Source organism: Seriola dumerili, unplaced genomic scaffold (genome assembly GCF_002260705.1).
Source record: "Seriola dumerili isolate Sdu_G_001 unplaced genomic scaffold, Sdu_1.0 BDQW01000149.1, whole genome shotgun sequence".
NCBI lineage: Eukaryota > Metazoa > Chordata > Actinopteri > Carangiformes > Carangidae > Seriola > Seriola dumerili.
The window spans coordinates 5559423-5583356 of NW_019174404.1; the positions used below are offsets into that span (position 1 = coordinate 5559423).

A 23934-nucleotide genomic window follows, 5' to 3' on the forward strand; every position below is an offset into this window, starting at 1 on the left:
GTAAGTAAACAGCTGTTAATGCTAACGTTGGCTATGTAGCAACAGCAAAACTTGCAAATAGTCCCTTTGAAGGGGCTATTTGTAAGTTTTCTCTGCCACCAAATGTGGTTTCTTGCTGGCATCAAGGAGTGGTAATAGTCGCTTGGCAAGAGCGCTGGCCATCGTTGCGTTTACAAGACAAGAGGTTATAATACGCCCTCTGGGCAGCACTACTTCTTCTTCTGGTTAGCATGTTAACTTCAGGAGAAGAAAAGACAAGGCTTGGCTGACATTGGCCTTGGTTTCCACCGCTGGAGACAGCTCTTGGTGGGTAAAGGGATGAAGTTTGATGCTGAACTCGCAATGTTTCTTCTAGACTGGTGAGTCAACTGTTAACGCTGGCTATGTAGCAATAGCAAAACTTACAAATAGCCCCTTTAATGCATATCTCTAACACTGCCAATTATATTTACTTTTACTGATACAAAGACTTGTGTGACCAAAGATATGAGCACATATGAGTCTAAGAAAGCACAGACACTTGTAATGATTGTAACGCAAATCTGGTAGAGCTTACAAGCTTACATGCAGTTAATGGTTAGCGATGATATAGAGAACCAAAAACAATAAATACATTGTATAAAACATAATTTCATATCAATATATTAAAATACTATTTAAAATAATATCTTAGACAATATTGCAATATGAAATTGACTGATAAATAGTTGGTAGGCCTACACAGAGAAATATATATATTTAAGTGTCTGTGTCCTTCATAGTTTGCTGTTTTGACTTAAATGATTTAAAGTTTCCAGATTTCCCCCAGTGGGTAGCAGTACAGTCCAGAGAGCTAATACATTTTCTTTTTTTCCAACAATAATAACAATGAACTTACAGTACACAGTCCCATAATAAAGATATACATACTGAATACAATATAAATGTCAAGACAGAAAAATAGAAAAATATCAATAGAAACCAAAAGTCAAATACACATCAGAGAAAGTATACAGAGTAAAGTGTACTTATGAGTCTTTGTGGTTCTTGTTGTTGTAGCTGGAGCTTGTATTGGCTCTCATTGTTGGTATATTGGCTGTGTACTTCGGCTTTTGTTTTTTTCCAGTCCTGACACACATACACACAAACACACACACTCCCACACAGACACAAAGTTACACACATCTGCAAATACAGACACATGCAATGGCACACTTGCCTACACAGGTGCAGTTGTGTACTCATCCATACACACACACACACACACCCACACCCGCATTCACATACACAGCTCACATGACCGTGCAGCATTTGCAGGTCTGTTTCTTCTCCTTTTCCTTCTCTCCCTCCTCCCCGCCTCCGTTGGCCTTTTCCTTCTCTGCCATGCTCCCGTTGGGTGGAGCCTGCTCCTCTGTGGCTGCCTCTCCTCCAGCTTTCCCCTCCCCATCTTCGATCACAACAAACTCAGCCTTTACGTTGCCGTCCACCCCTTCCATTCCCAGGGCTTTGTGGGTCTCCTGCTCCTCTTCAACGGTCTTGTAGCCCATGAACACCAAGGTGACGGGGTTGTCTGCGCTAGCTTGGTCAGGACTGGGACCCAGCAGCTTGGCTTCAATCCCTGTCACCTCTCTCTTTGGGGTCTGACCAGAGGTCTGCACTACTCCATTTTCACCTACAGGGAGCACCAGAGTACCATTGTGAGGATAGGAGAGTGCAGAAGGAAAGAGGGTGGTCAGGGTAAGTCAGAGAGACAAAGAAAGATAGAAAGGAAATATTGTTTTAATGACCTCCGGCAGAGAGGAACAAGTTAAAATGGCTGATAAAGAGGCCATTATTAGCTCAATTTCTCTTTTTGAAACTGGTGTTCAGGCTGCGTTGCCATGGTTTCCTGTGTGATCACACGTTGCCGTGGATACCAAACTTACCTCCATTTTCTTTGGCCACACCCTTATTGGCTGGCACGCCTGTCTCCAGTTCTTCAATCTCCTGCTCCAGCCTGGCTCAGGAACACACACACATGAAAATGAATTATTGATATTATTATTTTAAATTAGCATGGAATCCCTCTACAACACAGAGATTATACTGTAATATATACACCTTGAGTCTACAAATGAAACAAATAATGACCAAGACACGTTCCTTGGATATTTTATCTAGTCGACCATGTTATGAACCATGCCCTTAAACCATTAGAAAATCCCATTCCAAGTGAAAGACAATATTAAAATGTAAAAACAATACAGATGAGTTGTTCATATGCTATCTACTTGTGCTTGCATTTGGCACTGAGCAATACACACATAAAGAAATGAAAAAATTGCAATTACTGGTAGTCATAGTATCCGGTTGAAATTGAATTTCTTGAGATTTGTCTCAGTCTGGACACTAAAATTGGATTACATCACTTGTAGTGCAATGCCCATGACATCAGAAGCTCTGTTTGCTGCAGTTGCTATGGACATCATTCACCTCTGTCTCTAATGTTGTCTAGTGTGACACAAGAGTTCTACTCCATTATTAATATAGCTTTGGCTTGAAGAATGAGATAATACAGATTTATTCTTCCTACTGGTTACAGTTTTTCATTAGAACTGGAAAAATGCACCACTGGAGAGCAAATTAACCCAAGCCTACATTTTCACCATAACAACCACACATAATCGACAAGTTCATTTGCAAATAAAATAAAGTTCTTGATGGTCTGTTTCAAAGATCGGACTTGGAGAAGTTTTAAGAGGCTGACCTGAGGATGACCTGCTCCAGAAGTTTGGTCTTTACTTCGTCCTCTTGGAGACGCTTCTGAGTCTCCTCCTCTGCTGGAGCTCCATCTAACAACCAGCGCTCCCTCAGTGCCTTCGACTGAAAGGGGAAATATGAGTAGATTAAATCAGTTTTCCATTAAAAAAACATTGGTGATACTGGTAAAAAAGAGGAATACATTTTTACTGTAAATGCTCTTGAAATCTCTATGTGTTTGGTGTATGAGCGCATATCTGTGCTGTAATGAAAGGCTCTTATAGAGGACCTTTCATCATGTGTCTTTCATTAGGAGCAGCTGATTAATTCATTAGCAGAACTTCAAACCTCCCAGAATGCTCCATGTTATCACCCTTTTTCATTTGGACATCAGTGCAGTTTCTTTCAGAAGAGATTAGTGGCACTTTCACTGAGCGCGAGCAACAATCCCTTTAGCTAATCTACAACAAAAATCTACCGGGCAAGCGTGTCCACTGCTTCTCTGCTGACTGCTGCCACTCAGTGATTCTGTCACACACTTCAACTGCTGCCAACTTGTTGTTGCCAAGTGGACTATGGCACCCAGCCAGAGCATCAAGGCTTCTGGCACTGAACAGAAAAAAAAGTCAAACTAAGATATAATTCTCCTATTATACTCATCTGAGCATGGGATTGGAAATCTAGATAAATCACCCAAAGATAAACAACAACAAAATAGTTCTAATCTTAAACCACATCAAACATTTCCTGGAGCTTGACAATGAATATGAGAATATCTTTACAGACAAGCCGAGAGCACAAACTGTGGCTAGATTTAATCATTGCAAACTGTTAGCCATATTATAATTACTGTAGATAAAGTTAATTCTAGGGCAAGATAATTAAAAACACACATTAATTGAAATAAATAACATAGAAATAAAATCTTTTGTTCTATTATTCATTTTACTCTTTACTTTTCTCTTGCCTTCCACTTCTTTCTTTCTATTTCAATCAATGTTTATTTCCTCTATTAATTTCCAAACACCCCTGTATCCCTTATCTTGCCTCCCCATCCTCATTCCCTCCTGTAGATAAGCTATAATATCAAAGCAAATACTTGGCATGCTTTGAGGTAAATATAACAGTGTGTCCTACTCGCAGCTGTTAGACCATGCAGTGAAAGACAACCCTGCCTGGCCATATGGGAAAGTGCAAGAAAAAGCTCTTGTTTTCACGAGTTGGACTGAAAATCTGGACCTGTGCTTGATGTGAATTCCTCTCCAGTGATGCAACAAGAATTTCTACAGAAAAACTCCCCCCATTTTTTTTTCTCCTCTCTGACTCGACCCCCACTCCTTCCTCTTTCTTGCGTGCATCTTTCTCAATCATGAAGTTCATGAACTCCAATTAAGTTGTAAATGTCATGGTGTATCTCCATCAATTCCACTTATGTTTATGTGTTTGTATGTGTTAAAGTCTGTTGAAACTCTTACTTTCTCCACTGAGCAATTCAGCTCCAGACACCCAGCTGCACAGAGCTTTACAGCACACACTCACACGGTGTAATTCAACACTCTTCATAAACTGGCCCTGCATGGTCTCTTGGGTACTGAATCTAACCCTACTTCCCTCTCTCTCTCTCTCTCTCTCGCTTTCAGTCTTGCTCACTCTCTTGCCACACCTTACTACCCCAATGCCTGACATCACTAATGTACTCACTCATGCGCACACACACACACACACACACACACACACACACACACACACACACACACACACACACACCAGTCTGCATGGACAGTCGTAAAGCTGTAGCGCTGAAGCTACGTCTCTCTCTCCATTGTTCTTTGGAGTAAAAAGCTGCTAACGAAGCAGACAAAGGGCGGAACTGTGACACACATGCACGCTCGCGCACGCGCGCACACACACACACGCACGCACACACACACACACACACACACACACACACACACACACACACACACACACACCCACCCACCCAAATGTACTGAGCAGCTGTAGGGAGAAGAGCTTCATTTCAAAGTTCATCTAGCATCTCTCCTTGTACAAAGTGTGATGGCAAAACTTCAAAATAAAGTTTATGCAGTCCTTCTTAGTCTTATTATTTTGTCAACCATGGCGTTGAAAATTTGTTTTTAAAAGTTTTTGGTTTGACGTTTTAAGAAATATGATAATTTGCTTTCTAGCCATGAGTTATAAACCACTTCCATGCCAGTATGGTAAACATCAAGCTAAAGCCAGGAGATGTGTTTCGCAGACTAGCTAACAGTCGAAGGTCAGATAATCCACAACGTGTTGATTTTCCACTTCGGGTTTGTGCAGAATAAGCAAACAAGATATTATTTAGAGGTGTTGGAAGTTGGATTTTGTTCTCTCAGGCTCAACTGTTTCACTGTTTCTGGTCTTTATGCTAAGCTAAGCTAAACTAAGCTAAGCTAAGCTAAGATAAGATAACCGGCCACTTGCTCTACCTTCATATTTCTCATACAGCCGTCAGAGTGGTGTCAATCCTCTCATCTAACTCTCGGCAAAAAAAGCAAATATGCGTATAACACTCTTTAAACTGTGTGTTTCCCATATTTAGAGAACATGACATTGACATTCAGAGGTTTTAATTAAAGGGGCTCCTGCTTGCATAATCATATCTGCCATGGCTTGCTAATTAAAAACAGAACTCCTTCTAATGCTTTCTGTGTTCACAACATCGCATTACCTCATCTCTCCATCTTGTCAGCACAGTGAGTGTGAGTCTGTGTGTGAGTCTGTGTGTGTGTGTGTGTGTGTGTGTGTGTGTATGATCCTGTATTAGTGTGATTTAATGGTGGGCCAGGTACACTGTTATAAAAATGTGGTGTGTAAACTGAGACATTTATTGGGTTTTCCACATGAATGCTGCCTCTGGAAAAGAAATACTTGCTTCAGTTTGCACAAAGAGCCTTCTAATGCTCCTGTACAGCATGATTACACTTCCCCTCTGTGTGTCAGTGTCTATGTGTGTGTGGGTGTGTGTGTGTGTGTGTGTGTGTGTGTGTGTGTGTGTGAGACGAAAGCGGGGTGCGGTGGGTGTAAGAGCGGTTTCCTGTTGGTGGGAGTGGGACAAAAATCTGTTTCCTCTGCCAAAGCCCACCGCATTGTCTGAGGCTTCTGTGTTCTTTTATGAAGCGACGCACGCAAAAACGATCACACACACACACGCAGATACCCATTTACAAAGGTTTGCTCTGAAAATAGAAAAAGTGGGAGCACGCAAGGCCAGTTGCACAGGTCACAAGCACTTTTGCCACAAACGCGCAGGCGCATACGCTCCGCAACCTTTGCTCTTATCTGTGACCTGCTGAATGGTGTGCGGCTGAAATAGCTTTGATAATGCTGACACATACGCTGACAAAAGCCTTGGCTCTGATATAATGAGTGTGTGTCCGAATGCATGCAGGTTTGAATGTGTGTGTGTTTTAGGGAGTGTGTGTGTGTGCGTGTATAAACAGCATGTGGAGGGGCTGCCGGAGTTATCTGCTGTCCATTCTGAACATTCCGTGACAGCAGCAGTTAGGGAGTATCTCACTTTGTTGGTCTGATATTTTTGAAAAGAATCACAGAGTTTAATAATGTTGCATGGGTGTCAAACGTTGCTCACACATAGGGCATGATTCCCGAAAACACAGGACTGACCCTCAGTTTGTTTCAAGTTAAAGTAAGGGTTAGGGAGAGGCTGGTGGTGGTGGTTCAGGTTGCACACTGCTAAGAATTTTATTTATAAATACATTAATCTTATCAGTGCAATGGCTCCAGTACATTTAAAATAAAGTTGAGGTGCTGAGGTGGAAATATGCGAGCTCACTCGCTGCACTTGAGATCTGCCGCTTTCCCCAGATGGTGGAGTTTGGGACTCAAGGTGAGGATGATGGTGAAAAAAATGATCCAAAACAAAGACAACACAAGCTACATCTAAGATTATGTGATGTTATCCATCCATCCATCCATCCATCCATCCATCCATCTCAAATAGCAACCCATCACACCCTTCACATTGTGTGTATACAAGTACTGCCATGACGATGAATATAGTGCAGGCAGCTCTTGTGGTGTTGTGCTTTAAACTCAAGCTGTGTGATGTAAAAAAAAATTGCTAAATTGTTTTTTCATTCATAGCCTGAATCAGGGAACTGGGGAAAGATTTCTCTCCTGGAACTGACTCATAGTGATGTCAGTATCCGCCTACCTAAGGTGGAAATAATAGGTAAACCGGAAACATGTGTAGGTAGACCGCTACTAAGCACATAAAAGTTTTAAGTAAAAGAAAGGTGTTGGTGTATTGGAGGGCAGGAAGTAAGACTATGCAAAGATCTGTTGAGCACACTGTGGAGATTAAAGCTAAAGACAGGGAAACGTTTTGGTCTCAAAGCTGTAACATAACCTGTGAGAACACACCACAGATATATTTTTAATCTCTGCGGTCTATTGCCTGCTTAAATTGCAAAGTACAGTAAGGCTACCCCACTAACTAAAACACATTTTTTTTTTTATATTTGTGTCTTCTTTTCAAAACATGTAACATAATTACAGCTGGAGCAAATGGGGCATGTGCAAAATGTGTGTGCATGTGGAAGTGTATGTATGTATGTATGGGTGTACCTTGAGATGCTGGAGTTGCCGTCGGTCATCATCCAGCTGCCTCCTCTTGTTTTCAATCTCTGTCTGCTTCTTCCTTTTCTCCTGTTACCACACAGACACATTATGAAGGAGGCATCCAAGGGTTAAAACTGAAAATCGGGTATCAGAACATTTTGAATATTACCAAGCCATAGCCTTTAAAGGTAGTGCTGATGATTCAATGGCAATCTTTAATGACAGCGGCGTATGTGCAAGTCAGTGTAATTGTGAATGCAGGAGAGAGACAACAAGACAGACAGACATAGCAGTTGGTGTATAGTTACAGTATGTACTGTATATTCATAGCACACAACTGCGTGAAGTACCTTCTATACAGACCAGGCCAGTGGAGACATATTTTAATGATTCAACATTTCAGGATATCCAGATAGAGCTTTGATTTGGAATTACTGGGCTGTGAAACTTTCCACAAACCAAATTCAAAGGTGTTTTAGTCACTATGTCTGACACAAGTTATAAATGTTTGGTAAAATAAAAAAACAGTTTCCAATTTGATATATCACAATATATGTATATATTGTTATTAAAAAACAAAATGAGGATAAAACAGACTAAAGGATGAAAGGCCAATGGAGACAGAGCAAGGGGAACAGAGACGCTGAGAGACACAAGGACAGGTACTGATCTGTAGCTTCTGCATTAGCTGTCGATATCTGCTAATGGGTGAAAGAGATGGGATCTAAAAGGTTGAGTCATTAAGACTTGCAGTCACATCCCGACAAGCAGCAATGATTTGTTCCTTCTAAAGCCAACAGTGTGCCCTGATGTGCACTTTGTATGTGTCTAGAATGTGTGTGTGTGTGTGTGTGTGTGTATGGAAGAGAAAGGAAGGGACAGAAATGTGTGTATGTAGAAATAACTTACAGCGATGGCCTGGAGTCTCTCCTCTTGTGACACCTCAGCCATCCTGATGGGGAGAGAGAGAGAGAGAGAGAGAGAGAGAGAGAGAGAGAGAGAGAGAGAGAGTTACAGCCACACATGACCACTGACATCAGACATTACACACAAACAACTTTCCTTAACTGTAGCATTCATTTACCAGCCATTTACCTTCCAACGACTTCCCAGTGACTGAGGTTAAATATCTGTCTCTTTGCACTAAATCAGTATCTCTTTCCTGTCAGGGAGCGTCACTGAAGGCATGCTAATGCGCTAGCAGGGCGCTGCTGGAGATTCCTGCTCTAATAGGTTCCAGACCAGAGCTCCAGGATGGAGGATGGACGGAAGCAGAGCTGAAGCCAGAGGGGAAGGACTGCGACTGTTGGGACAAAGCTATCACTATATCGAGCTCCTAAAAAGGCCATATATCTAAGTTTCATATTCTTCTCTGTAGGTAAATGACTGATATTATCTGGTCCCCAAGACCAAGTCAAACATCAGGCATATGAAGTGAAGATATGTTTATAATAGGGGCTGGCATATCATCTGAGCTGACTTTCCTATAGAAAAGGAATGTTATGTTGTGCAGGAATGTATATACGTATGTATATAAGGCTCAAGACACAGTGTCTTTCAACAGAACTGTGTGTTCTTAGTTGCATGCTTGCACTGTAATACATTACATAATACTATATGTGACCTTTTCCAACTAAACATGAGATTTGTCAGCTGACAAAAAAAAAAGGGTTGGTAAGTGTTTGTGGTCTTGTCTCTGATAACTGTGTGCCTGAACACGTGTGCAGTCCCTCTCTTTCATTTTAAAAATAAACCAGATGAAATTCTTGTTTTGTAACTCTAGAACTGAAACAATTTGACTGGTAATCTCTGTTGATTAACAGCAAATTAAGCGCCAACTATTTTTTCAACTAAATTTTTGATAACTGAACAATCATTGAATTCTGTTTTCAAGCACAAATGTCAAACACAAATATCATAATTCCAGCTTCTAAAATGCAGAGATTTGCTGCTTTTGTTTGTTGTGAATGGGATTCTCCACTGTCTTCTGACATTTTACAGACCAAACAATTAATTGATTACTTGAGAAAAAATGAATAATGAATACAGCTGCCATCCTAATTACGACATCACAGTATCACTATTGGAAATTCATTACCTGTGAAACCACATTATGTGCAAGTTTCAAATAAAGGTGAGATTGTCACTTGATAGATTTAATTGAGTGGAACAGGTGAAATAATAAAAACATAAAAATATTAAGGGTGATGTGTCCCCATCTTCACATAAAATTACACCATTATTATTTTTTATAGCAATAACCTCTGGAAACCTTATAGTCAAAGAAATGTTACCCTAAAATCAAGACACTTAATACTTCTAAACAAATACACAAATTTGGTATCAAACTGTCAAATACTCAAGTCCAGAAAAGAAGAGGACCTCTCTGACTCTGCCTAGAGTCTCAGGTTGCTTGTCGTACAGCCCCTCACACTGTTTTGTGTCTGTAAAAACACTGTTTTTACTCTCTTCCACTCTTTTCCAGTCCAAACTAAAACTGTATCACTACACATATGGGATCCTCATTTCTCTACACGAGTCCAAAAGTCTTACAAAAGTACTATGACAAAACATCTACATCTACATCGCTCTCCACCCACTGCTCTCCAGTGCCAGTAAAATGTGTTTAACACGTTTGTGTCACTCACTCTGATGAGTGGCCAGGACCCCCACCGTCACCATGTGAATTCGCTTGTATCATTTCCCAACCAAATCCTCACAAAGCTTGTATTGTGAGAAAAAAAAAAAAAAAAAAAAAAAACTTAGCAGCATCACAACAGACCACATCACTTCTATCACACCCTTGCTGGTCTGATTGCTACAGTTTTTATTTCCCATACGAAAGGCATGCAGTGCAACAACACTGGCCCCTCTCAAAACATAAAGAAGCATACATTTTCTTTCATGCTTGTTAGTCCACTGTCCAAATCAATGAAGCTGTAGGACTTCCAGAAAACCTCAAGGGTGTATTATATTAGGGTTAATCTGTGACACGCATGGTTCATGTGCACATTTTTTTGGCTTTTCTGCATATGTACACGTACATACATTCACACACCACACTGCTCTAACGTCACCATCACATGGAGAGCCTTTAGAGGAAAAGTGAAACCACAATCATCTGATCAACCCACTGAGTACACACGCACATGCACACGCACGAGCATGCACGCGCGCACACACACACACACACACACACACACACACACACACACACCCACACACACACACACACACACACGCACACACACACACTGTCTAGACACATTCTTTCTAATTTTCGCCTTTCCCAGCACAAACAGGAAGAATGAAAAGACATGTGGAGATGCACTGAGTAAAATCAGGATGAATAAGACAAGTAAAATGAAAAATAAAATGCATCTTGACTAATAACAATCAATAACAAAATAAGGCTCCTGCTCCCATTTCAGAGTACAGTTGTGAAGACATTATTCAGATACTATTTACGTTTTTGTTGCTGACAGCGTTTTATAGCCAATTTTCTGACTAAGTCTCCTTCCCATCCCAGCCCTCAGGTTACAGTGAAAGCAGGGCAGTTAGCTGACTGTGCATCTGGGAACTCATCTGGATCAGTTCATCAGGCCTGGAGGTACCGACTGAACTCTGTTGTTATTAAATGACTGACCATCCTGACCTAGGAAAGGTCTCCCTGAGCATGAGCAGAGACAAGGCAGGACTCATCCACAGCTGACAGGAGACTGCAGGCACGGCTGGAACAAGTTATGTGTAATTCTATTAATGTCAGCTATCTCTATTGGATACATCAGTTGTGAAAAATGCCCTGAATAAACCAGCATACACTTATATATCTGAACTTGCTCACTCTACTGAAAAGTTTGTTGGAAACAGCTTACATGCAGAACTTTCCATTATAGTAACTTGAAAGTAATGAATGCACCTAAAACAAAAGAAGAGTGTCACCCTCAAAGACCCTCAACTGACTGGAAATTTCAGTCAGGGCCAGTATTTTCTGCCGCTAAATGTGGTCTCTTGCCGGGAGCAGGTGGTGGGGATTTTTGCTTGACGAGCTTTGGCCATCGTTATGTTTACAAGACAAGAGGTTATAATAGTCCTCTGAGCAGCGCCACATCTTCAGGGCAGGTTGGAGGCTACAGTGAGTCGCTATCCGAAAGTGACGAGACAGGCTGGGGCTAGCTAGTTAGCATGCTGACTTCAGTAGAGAAAAACATGTGATAGAGGCAAGAGTTAACGTTGGCGTTGCTTTCCACCTCTTGAGACAGCTCTTGGCCAATAAAGGAATGAAGTTTAATGCTGAACTCGCAATGTTTCTTCTAGACCAGTAAGTAAACAGCTGTTAATGCTAATGTTAGCTTTGTAGCTATGGAGTCATAGGAGTGCCATTAAAAAGTATAAATCTGTGAAAGAATAACAAAATAAATGTGGAAATATAAACAGAAATGAATGAAAGAATAAATAAGTTTAAAAAAAAGCTTTGATACCAGGGCTGATGCAATACCTGAGTTTTAGGGTGAGTAACAAACAATACTTTTTTAACACCTTACTTAACACCTTAACCATATCTTTATACAAACACCCTTTTTCCCATTTAACAAAATAAAGTAAACCTCTCGAATTGATTCATGTTTAATTTAGTCTTATGAGATCTTTGCCTACATGAAACAGTCTAAGATCATCAGTACTTGTGATCCTGAAAGTCCATCCTTGATTTTGTTTTAGCTGCTGTCGCCCCATTTCCACATGTCACATGGCAACAACTGAACAACCTCTATTGGCTAATCGAGACACAGCTGAAAGCTCTGCCAAGAGCTAGTTAGTGGACCTTAAAATCAAAAAAGTTTTACATAAGGAATGGAAGTGCCTACTGCCCATGCCTACTGAAAACAAATAATGGAAAATCTTCACATGTGGCTCTGTGAGTTGTGACCACAACTACCCAGTTCATGCCAGAGTTAACAGTGGAAGTCCATTGGACCAGCTGGGAGTTAAATGCTCAGATTTTCCAAGCCTGGTCCCACCATTCAAAGCTGAATTTTAAAGCCAGCTCTGCCTCTCTAACCTCTAGGCTACTGTCGTGATGAATTTTTAAAATGTATTGGGAAGAAATATGTCCACCTTGTTGGAACATTGCGGGCCTTTGTCCTGCTGCCTCTCTCATAAATTATGGACAAATGGGGAGAAAGGAAAGACACACACAGACAAGCATCTTTGCGGCATAGTTAGAAGAGTAATTACATCCATGACCGAGAAAGAAAGGAAGACATCCAGGGAGGCAGCCAGTCGCTCACAGACAGGCCAGGAGAGACATACTAAGACAGACAAATATAACAGAACAATAAAATCAGTCAGACAGGACTGTGAGAGGCAGTGGTGTTTGCCGGCAGACTTGCACAAAAACAATACATTAAGACTAGGGATGTTTTTAGCAAAATGTCAAGGCAGGTGGATGACAGAAGAAGTCAGGGAAACAGACTTAATGACCAGCCCTATTCCCTGTTGAGTGCACTGCTCTTGTAGCATTTCCAGGAACACATTAACTGCCCGCATAGAGCACTAGCATCCTTTTCTAATAGCATTGTGCTCATGGTCCTCTGGCACCAGCAGTCACTTTACACACTCTCTATCTGCACTGAAATGCCCTAGAAGTGATTACTTTAATGCCTATGGAGCTAAATGAATAATAATCCTGCTGAGCATCTTTGTTTAGGGATATCATGTTGGCCTAAAGCCCACCTCGGATTAAAAAAAAACCTCTCCTTTCCGAGGTGAGACGGAATGGTTTTCCTTCCGCTGAATTGGCAGGATTCACCAAACCCAAACTTAGATGCAGCCCTCCCATAATAAACACTGCTGGTTTTGGTTAATCATAGCATCACACTTACGCCTCTCATTGTTCAAAATTATTGTGCTGTGAGAAAAACATCACTTTGGAAACCTTTTTAAGCCATTTTTGTAAAGTAACCAAGTCTGCTACAGCCAGTTGCACTAATATGGTTCAGAAACATAGTATTCATTATTTACGCTACACAGTCCGGCAGAGAAAAGGTCAGCAAGTACATGCTGTACTGATCTGTACATGAGACTCCAGGACAGCCACGGGCCGTCCATCAGTGTGTCTATCTGTCGGCAGCAGTGGCAGATTACACCAGGTCTCATCACCACTAATCTAGGATTATCTTAAACAAACACCACAACAACAATCTGGAACTAGTCACTGCAACACTCTGATTCTGATCCTGCCTCCCACGCTCACACGTACTCTACTGCAGGGTTTATTTCTGCTTAGATAGTAAACACTTCGATGCACAATGCCTGTCCTGACTCTACACCTACAGCATTGCAACCATATGGGTTGTCCCTCCGCTTGACAAAAAAGAATGACTAACAAAATCATGAAAAAAGAAAGAAAAATATATGAACTTTCACAAGAAGAGCTATTAAGCTAAATGAATTTTTAAGGAATAATTCTTGCAATATTTTATATTTTTCTTACTGTCAACAAATTCAATGGAAAGACCTAAATCAGCAATGTATTTCTCCTACTGACAAGTATTGTCTGTGTAGCCAAAGCCTGATCCTCTGAGCCACAGAGCTCCATTTTTGTCCAAAAAAAAACCTATTAAACACACATCAGTGAGCCATAGTCTTGCACTGGGTGACATGTTCCTTCATTATACTGAGCATGGAAACTGCAATTTATTTATTTTTTTGAGTCTATCCCATATACACCAACTTGCCCTCACTAGCTCACCAAATCTGTCACGGGAAAACAGTCCCCATCAAATACACTATTTACTCCTGTTGAAGTAACAACTGCCAAAAACTACAGTACACAGCTGTTTCAGAAAATTATTTCGTATTGATAAAAAAAAAGTACGTACTGGTGACCTGTTTTTAAAGATAAGAGATTGATTAGGAAAAAGTGGGCCTGGGCTGGGGAAGTTGTAAAGTAGTGAGAGACGAACTAACACATTATTGGCTTTGTTGACTATAACAAAAATATGGAATATTTACAGACGCATCCTATAAAACAAATTACACTGCTGTATTTCAAACTGATCTGAATACCGAATGAGAACCCGAATCTGAAACATCTGTGCTCCACACACTGGATATGGAGAACTGTTGGAGGCTTGTTGGCCAATTAGAGATGTTGTTAAACCAGAGAGGCAATCAGCCAGAGTGAGAGGTTTGTTATCAAACCAACAAAGTGGAGGAGACATGCAGCCACAACAGAAAAACTGAGAGATATTGAGAGAAGAATCATGCTAGTTGATATTACCCATGCTCCCTAATGGCCTGTGGCAGCTGCGTTTCACAGAAAAGTTACAGCAAAAAAAGTTGAAAACACCATCTAATGGTTCCAGTTATACAATGCTGGCAGCATGTACAGTCTAATAACCTAATAACTGCCTTCTGAAAAGGAAATGTGTTCATTCAGGTGTTCATTTTTGAACAGCCAGAACCTTTTAACTGATATTATGCAGCCATAATAAAACACCTCAGCACACTCACAAAAACTAACTCTTGTGTGGAGATTAGATGAAATGGAGAGGCATGGAAAACATTCACTGACTAATTACTAGACTTATTATTGCTTACTCTTAAATCTGGAAAGATCCCAGATGTGTAGATTTACGGCTACTCTTGAATTGAATAGCATGTACAGACACACACACACGCACGCACGCACGCACACCAAAATAACACTCTCCTCTCAGAAAGAATGATGACTATGAAAATGACTCTTGAGCTTAATGACCCAGGCCCTGAATTACAAAACTGAGAGACTCTGGAAAAGGAAACTAATCCCAAATCCCCTTCACACTCACTGTGTTGGAGTGGCACTTATTTCTCCTTCTCTCTACTCCCCACTTCCACGGCTTCCTTCCCTTAGGCCAAAAGCGCACAGGGACAACAATACTCCTCCCTGCCTTTCTGCCCTGGCCACACACACACACACACACACACGCACACACACACACACACACAAAAACACGTACGCTCATCCCAGGCCAGCGTGCACACCATGACTCCTCCACCACCACAAACACCACACACACAGTTCTGCATCCTTCTATCTGAGGCACAACACAAATTGTGCCAAACATAAACAGTGTGGTGCCAATAAAAACTGGAGGAAGTCCACTGAGATCACATGTTAGTATTCTAGGCGTAAGAGGGTAAAACTCCTTTGCCCCCATGAGGTCGCCCATAAATAACAGCTCTGTCCGTAGAGAGGAGGTTGAAACACTGTGTAACATCCATGTCGAGGGCACGAATGTGAAGCCACACACAGACTGAGACACGTGGGGTGTGGTGAGGAGGTCGGAGAGAGAGAGAGTCAGCTCTGACGATGTACTTGCTCCATTGTCAATAGGCCTGAGCAAGCTAATGGAGTGGTATTTTGAAATGTGTCTTATTAATGTCGTTAATTTAAGTTAATAAACAGAGATAAACAATTGAAAGCACCCCTGAGATTCAGTCTTGCACAGACAGGATAAAAAGCAGAGGCTGAAACATCTTCCTCTGACATGACTGTAGCTCAAGCTCCAAGAACACTAGATCATAGACTATCTATAATGCTACTGATGGATAGCAACGTTTCATTAGACCTTCCCTGTCTAGTAAATCTTTCAAACTCTCCAAAGCTTTTTAGTTTTACCCTAACACTCTAACCCAAAAAGTCTGTAGTCTTCTAACCCAAGATAAGACAACCCCGGTGACATTACTGGGATTAATTTTGATAAAGCTCTTCCAGAGCCACAGAACACATTATACAACTCTTCTGACATGCAGGCTGACTAATAATGTCCATGACTACTGAACTAATTTGGATTTGTAAAATCGTTGCAAAGCCGCTTGAAGGCCGCTACACTTTTTATTTCTTCAGAGTGTTGTGTGAACACTTTGAAAAGAGCCTCTTCTGCTTTTTCACAGGGACAGACCCAATTTTAAATTGAATAAATTGCTACCTTTGCACGTCTCCCTGTAAAAAACAGCAATATTTTCAGTATTTCCTTCTGCAACCAATGTCTAGTTGTGTGTTATGATTTCCCCCGTACTGTGATGACCCGCTTCTCAAGGCACCTTCAGAAGTAGCCATTTTAAAAGATGTGCTCGGAACAAGTTAGTTAGTACAACGCTCGAAGGCAGGGTCAACAGCCGTCCGTCATAGAGATGGATGAGCCGCGATAATTACTCAGATATGGGGAGGTCACAGGTCACAGCCTCAGATAATATTTCCTCAAGACATTCATAGTATTGCACTCATTTGTACACACAAAATGATGATGGGAAAAATTATCTAAAGAATTAATAGAAGTTTAAATCTAGCTTACTTTCTCACCTCCGCATGCCTGGCCAGTCGTTGTATGAAGTGGGCATAATTGCTCTATTCTCGATTTTGGAAAGTTAAAAAAAAAAGTTTGTTCTGCCTCTTGTAAGTCTCCTCAAAGAGACATCTTCACCCTGTCTCTTCCCCCTGGATTCCTCCTCATCGATTCGCCTCATGCCCACATTTCCTCGCTTGACCACACTCGACCTTCATTACTTCTGCAACAGTAACATTATCTTTACACTGCGAATCTGTCGAGTCGTGGTCTTCGCTTGTTCATTTTTATACATCCAGGGAAAGCATGCAGAGTCTACGGCTCTTGTGACACTTTATTGATCCCTGTGTTTTGACTGCTGCCATTGCATGGAGGTCGGAACACAGGTTCAGCTTGTAGACTGTAGAAAAACCACGTGCATAGCGTCTTTCATGTCACTAATTGCTCCGTGTCGGGATGTTTCATGGCTGGAGTTAGAATAAGAAAATCTAAATGTGGGCAACCACCATCACTGAATGACATAAAGGCCTTTTAGCTCTTGTTCTGTTCTGATTTACCAGCAGTTCATTTTTACAAGGGAATGAACAAAGTTACTACAAAGACAACATTGAGAACGTCCGTTTCAAATGTCCGTTTATGTCTCTCATTATCAAGTATTTCAAAAAGATCGGAGAGTTAAACTAGAATGATTAAAGAATAGGGTAGTGGATCTAATGATTGACCTTTACCTCAGTCTGCATCTTTTTGTGAAAGCAATGTAACAACATTAGCATCAATAGGACCTGCTGACAGCAATGCTTTTATGTTTACAGACAGACCATAGCATATCCCATAGTCTCCTATGTCCTCGTGTTCATCTGCTTCTCTGGTCAATCAGCAAACTATATATCCGGATATAAGAAGCCTATGCACTTGCATTATTGGAGCAGCCTCTCAACACAGGAACCATTAGGCCAAATAGGTACCTTCCCTTATGGCAAGATCCCAATCCCCACTTAAAGCTCTCAAGAGGCTCAAGAATTGTTTATGCTACGTATGTTTGTCCAGCCTCTTCTGGGACTATAAAAATTCTATATTTCATTTACAATGAGACAAGACCTAATATTCCTTCTCCTTCTTCCCCTTAAACCAGATGTTCATGGGTATGTGTGTGTGTGTGTGTGTGTGTGTGTGTGTGTTTATGTGTTGTTATGTTAAGGTTATCTACAGTGCAAAAAGATGGATGATCCCTCTCTGCTGCTTATCAATAGTGCTTTTGATATCATCTTTGCAACAACACTGATGATCATCATATGAGTGTGTGGGTGTGTGCAGGTTTCTGTACACACACACACACACACACACACACACACAAATGCACAAACACAGTGCTGAGCACATTTCCCCCTGAGATTAAAAAAGACTTAGTGGCTAAAAATGACAGTTTATCTGAAGACAGACTATCTGCTGGGAAGAGAGTGAAAAAAACAAATCCTCTCTTGCCTTATCTGTCATGACAAAGCAGCAAGGAGGAGGGGGGTTGTAATGAGAGATAGTCAAAAAAAAGAAAAAGAAAGAAAAAGTGACTATCCAGGAGTAAAAGAGGAGGCAGAGATTAATAGACGGAGAAAAAAACATGTAGACAGAAAGAGCAAGGTGGAGTACATCACATTATCTAATAATATCTCACATCACAGAGCCCAGATGTTACTCCTTATCACTCTTTATGCTTGCTTAGCAAGCTTTCACTTCAACTTCCTCTTTCACCCTACAATACCATGTTTCAGCACAAAACAGTGGCTGTAAGGGCTTCTGTAATGCATGCCATTCATTTTCCACAAGCAGCTTACTGATCTGATTTTATAACCACATCATAAATGGTTTCTTAATGACAGCAAGGTCGGCCGGGGTAATTAGCTGTATCTATCACTCTGGGGCTACTCGCTCAGGGCAGGATATGAACCCATGAGAGGCCTGCTGTCCTCTGGTAATGATGTTGTACCAACCAGTTATGCCACAGAAATGCTGTCAGTGCAATAGCAGAGATAAAATTAAAACAGCAGACCTATTGCTGTCACTTTCAATGTAGACGTTGCCTTTAATCCCCGAAGCATTGTCTGTAAACCTGCTTTAACTGATTTCTTGGCCACTCGGGGGGCGGCAGAAACAATCTGTACACACAACACTGACACTGACATATTTTAAGTTTACATGACGAGCAGTTGCCCATTTGTTGCTGTCTCCACTAACTCCTAAAGGTTAACTATCTGGCTTTAAGCAGCTAAATGCTCCACTGTGCTGGGCAGGTAGCACACAGTTGGTTTATCAGAGCTTTTATTTTTTTTTAGCTGAAAACAACTGCCTGCTGTGTCTTTGAAATTATATTGATGAGACTGAACCAGAACGGGTGAACCAAAGCAATGAGCTGAAAGATACCACAATGCACTACAGAACTGAGGGAAACTGCGGCCTCTTTCACATACAAGTAGATATGTGATCAATTGTTAATAGAAAAATACTGATTAGTTAGTCACCTACATAATGTGTAGGGGACACACGTGTGTGACTTCACTGATAGTGTAAGTGAGCATTGGGTTGTTGAGATAGATCTGTGCCAAGTCTACTTTTTTGCATGGATATCATCAACAACACTGTGGTGTCACTTAGACGTCCTCTGCCTATTTAAAGAGTGTTTATCAGCACCGTTAGTGAGTGTGCACTTTTTGGTAACAGTTTTACACTTTCACTTCAAGGAGCTGCTCAGCATGAACATTCACTCCCAGTGCTGCTCATTATGGATTTCTATCTGAGCTGTCAGGGCTTCAGAGCTAACTGAAGTGCACTTTGAATGTAGTTAATAGTAAAGAGTGTTATTCACTCACATTTTGCCTCAATTTTCACTGACAGTCCAAGATTAGCAATGACTGACCTTCTGGTTACCAGCCTATTTCCCCTATCTAAATTAGTGAAAGCACATCCATACCAGGGCCCAATTAGGAGACAGTCAAACACACACACACACACACACACACACACACACACACACACACACACACAAACACACACACACTACTATCCATCTTTTTGTTTCTGGTATACATGCAGAGACAATGCACACAAAAGCTGCACATGTGCAAACACACATGGATGCATACAGTCAAGCACACAAAAACACACACGCACCGAAATGTTGCTGTCCAGACTCATGATGCTGAACGATGATTGGTCGGACAAGACAAGTGCTGTCAGCTCCGCTGCGAGTTGCTGACACAACACAGAGCAGCCAACCGGATATAGACCCTCAGCTCACACTCGGCCAGGCTGAGGCCTGTGGTGGACTTAACATGTCTCACACATACAATAAAATGACAGAACAGACGACGAACAGTGACAGACATGTGCTACTGATAAGTTCATTCCCTCCATCTTTTGTCCGTCTGTTCCTTATTTTCTCACTAAACAAGTGCAACTCTTCACTGATCTTTCACACTGTCTACTTCAAATTATTACTGCTAGATTTCTCAAGTTCAAGCTGTGACACAGCACGGATAATCGCAACGGAGAGCTAAAAAAATGTGACCTGCAGTGAACACTTCTTCATCTAATGAAACACATCATTCCTTGCACGTCTCCACCTAGAAAATTACGCCCTCAGGACATGAAATCAAGTCACTTTGGCTCCTTTTCAACATCAACACCCACATTAACACCTGGGATGATGTGACAAGCAGATGAGATGTCGTGCTTAAAGTAACTGTCACTTTCACTGCACAGATTTTTCCCAGCATTCCCAGGAAACAAACAGGTGTCACTCTGTCTATTGTAATGAACAAAACAAAGAGTCAATATCCTGTCTGGACTTCGAGGACACGCACGTATGTAATGGGTGTGTTGTGTTTATAAACTCTGTGCTGTCATCATGCAATTGCCGGTCTTGTCAACAAAGGTGTTGTCCACAACAGTGACATCGGTTCACAGGGTAGAGACCCCTGGAGAGAGACAATGGACACAAGACGAAACAAAAACACACTCTTTGTCCAGTTGTGTCCATACCTGCTGTGATCAAACATAATTACATCACCAGAGACAGGAATAGAAAACAGCTCCAGAATATAAACACAAGCCTACGTGATATTCTAGGAGGATGGAGGAGCCGGACTCTATCACCGGTGGCAACCTGAGATGAAATGAACTGGAGCTAAACCTCAGGCTGTTAGGGAGATGCACTCAGTCTCATTCTCTGCTACCCTAAACCCAAACTGCCTGGCCCACTGCACAGTGTAAATTCCAGACAGGAGTATGTAATGGCCAAGGTTTATCAGCTCATGCGCGCCATGTTAGAGCAGACTGCTCACATCACAACACACCATAGAATACCCTGTTACTCTCCTCTCCTCCTACAGCCTGTAGCCAGTCAGCATCTCTCACCCATGCAGTGACGGCCATGCCCGGCTGGCGCCACTGGAAAATTCCCCGTCGAGGGCAAATTAAAAAATAAATAAAAAACATCCTGAAACACTGTCCTCGCAAACAGGTCGATGTTACAATGATGGATCATCAAAAGCATTCGCGTAAACATGTCATCCTGTTACACCTGTCGTCCTGGCTCGCTTGGAAGTACAGTACAGTAAAACGGCCCTCTAGGCATGCAATAGAGGATGTTGACATGACATAACAATGCAGCCATTTTTTTCTACAATTCACCTCCAAATCAGCGCCTGACTTCACCGTGCAGCTTGTTATTTTTGAGCGTGCATGTATGTCCCCTTGAATGATGCTGCGCCTCTTGTGATTACTGAGTTGTAACCTCACATTAACGCAGCGATCGACACAGTGTTTACAGTGAGGAATCTCACTCCTACATAAATATTTTTCCTATTTTTTGTATTTTCCCTTGTCCCCGTCCCTCTGTCCCGCTCTTGTCATCCCTCCTGACGGAATCAAGGAAGGATGCTGCCGGGCTGGAAGCTTAAATATTTGCGCCGCTGCACAACCATCCTCTGAACAAATCACCAAAAGCAGGTCAGCCACTGGAAAACAACCGCTGCACACGAGAGAAATCACGACTTACTCAGTTGCAGATCCCGTTCGCTTCCCGCCGCAGACGGTCTTCCAAACAGGGTGTCTGTCTGTCTACTTGTTTATTTCTGAGCGTCAATTCGGAATACTCTGTCACCCCGTTCCTCTCCTCCTCCTCCTCTTCCTCCCTCTCTTCTTCTTCCTCTTCTTCTTCTGACTGGCACCCCGTCTGTTATTGGTGAGGTGATGCCGCGGGCAGCTCGCGCGCACAGCCCGACAATAATAATAATGATGATGATGACAAGACCACACTGATATCCTCTAGAGCGGAAAAGACGCACGACGGAGGTGCAAATCTCATGGGCGACGGGGCGTCGTCTGAAGCAGGTTGTAGTCTAGTTAGTGTATGGGTGAGAGAGGGGGCGGGGGGGGTGGGGGTGGGGGGGTGAGAGAGTCAGAGTGGTATGTGAAGGGGAGTGCAGAGGGGAAAAGGATACGCCTCCCTGCCTTGTGGAGATAATGGGGCCCTGGTTGCTCGCGTTGACTGAGATATGGGTCCTCCTCTCCAAACGGGGGCCCTGCCTCTGGCTCTCCTCCAGTCTTTATCATATGACGTCCGAGGAACCAGGCTGTCTGCTTCAGGGCCGCAGATGAGCGGCGTACGTGCAGCCTAAAATTGGGATCAAATCCAGGTCTCCTACCAGAGGAGAAAGGACCGTTTTCTTCGGTTCTGCTGCCCCACTTCCCCATCTAGTGGCGAAGGGGGTCAATGTCAAGACTCCTTAGAAGATGGCATTTCACTCGGTTGCGTAAATATCCTCAGGCTCTGAGGCTGAATGGCTACACAGCCTCAAGCAGTGATTCTGAGCTTAGCTGGGCTATTCCGCTGTCTGCTTTTCTTTTATTGATTTTTTTTTTTTTTTTACCAAACCAAAAAACACTGAATCAATCACACTGAAAATTTTATATGTTAAAATAATTTTGCAGTATTTTATTGTCACTGATTTTTCTCTTTTTTTCTCTGACTCATATGGCATCCTCAGATCAACCAAAATATGTTGCACCTGCAGCCAACATCCAGCAGGTGGTGCTCGTGTTACAGACATGTTCTTTTTATTCCAACTTTCTTGTCTGAAAATCTTCTGTATCTGTAAATTCACTGGTGATTGTGAGACCAAGGAATAGTTTTTTTTTTTTTTTTTTTAAATATCCAAGAAAATTTTGTTAAATATCTAAAATGACATGAGTCATCAGTGTTAACATTATATTATTACATATTCTGCTTTATCTGTTTTAGTATACATCTGTATTCAGGGAGATTTACTGAGAGGTCAACAACTCAAGATACACAAAATGATCAATGTATCCCTAGTTTACATTTTAGTCTCCTGTTCAGTCCAAGCCCCCAAAATTGGTTTGAAATCTTAAAATAAATTCTCTTTACAACATTAAATATTTATGTCTAAACCAGCAGCTTTCAAAGTTGAATACTGGAAAAAACACCCTGCCCTTGGTATTATTTATTAAGAGTTTGACTCATAAAACAAAGCCAAAATGCTTGGTCAGGACTGTGCACGTGTGTGTGTGTGTGTGTGGTTTGATCAGTGTGACATTTTTCCAACTGAGCCTCACCTGCATCAGTGAAACGAGCACAGAAACAAAAACACAGACACAGAAATCTCTCATGTGAAAAAAACAAAACTGTGCTGACAGAAAAATTGTATGTTCATGTACGACTCCATTTCTCGTGGTAAGAAGCTGTTTGCAGAATCAGGTTTTAATCAGGTTTATCTGGGCTTTAAGGCACAGTTTAAGTCCAGTCAAGTCATTATTTATATAGTGCTAAATAACAACGAGCACTTGATGGCAGTAGCAAGGAACAACTTCCTTTAGAAAGGCCATTTTAATCTTCATTGTTGTATTCTTGGTGTCTACTAGATTAACATGCGTCAATGTTACTAAAAAGACATTATTTTCTCATATTGTTATATCTTTTACTGTTCTATGCACCAAAACACCAAAGCAAATTCCTTGTATGTGAAAACCTACTTTGCAATAAATGTGATACTGCTTCTACGTTTGAGCTCAGGGCTCTTTAAGGCACACCTGAAGATGACCAATCAGACCACACTGGGCTCTGATTGGTCAGTTTCCCGGCAACTACGCGTTCCGCCCATATCCTGCTTTCTCGCGCAGATGTAAACGAACGTTGCAATTATTAAATGGCGTCTGTTCAGCCTTGGACAATCGGTTTGAT

At 41.7% G+C, this 23934-nt stretch overlaps 1 protein-coding gene across 1 annotated transcript; it reads right to left on the reverse strand.

Moving 5' to 3' along the window:
• Positions 1 to 41: 41 nt before the first annotated feature.
• Positions 42 to 22075, reverse strand: LOC111225475 (paralemmin-1-like). Its single transcript, XM_022750372.1, has 6 exons — positions 21730 to 22075; positions 8257 to 8299; positions 7354 to 7434; positions 2726 to 2841; positions 1905 to 1975; positions 42 to 1651 (listed from the first exon to the last, which is right to left on the reverse strand). Exons 2-6 carry the CDS (start codon positions 8296 to 8298, stop codon positions 1272 to 1274), a joined length of 690 nt encoding a protein of 229 aa, XP_022606093.1. The 5' UTR covers position 8299; positions 21730 to 22075; the 3' UTR covers positions 42 to 1271.
• Positions 22076 to 23934: the final 1859 nt, after the last annotated feature.

What these genes read in the sequence shown, in the direction of transcription:
- LOC111225475 (XM_022750372.1), bottom strand. Translation starts at nt 8,298, where the DNA reads ATGGCTGAGGTGTCACAAGAGGAGAGACTCCAGGCCATCGCT. An exon ending in GGCAACTCCAGCATCTCAAG is followed by an intron (nt 2,842 to 7,353) that starts GTACACCCATAC and finishes TTCCCCTTTCAG; the next exon opens with TCGAAGGCACTGAGGGAGCG. An exon ending in TGTGGCCAAAGAAAATGGAG is followed by an intron (nt 1,652 to 1,904) that starts GTAAGTTTGGTA and finishes TGCTCCCTGTAG; the next exon opens with GTGAAAATGGAGTAGTGCAG.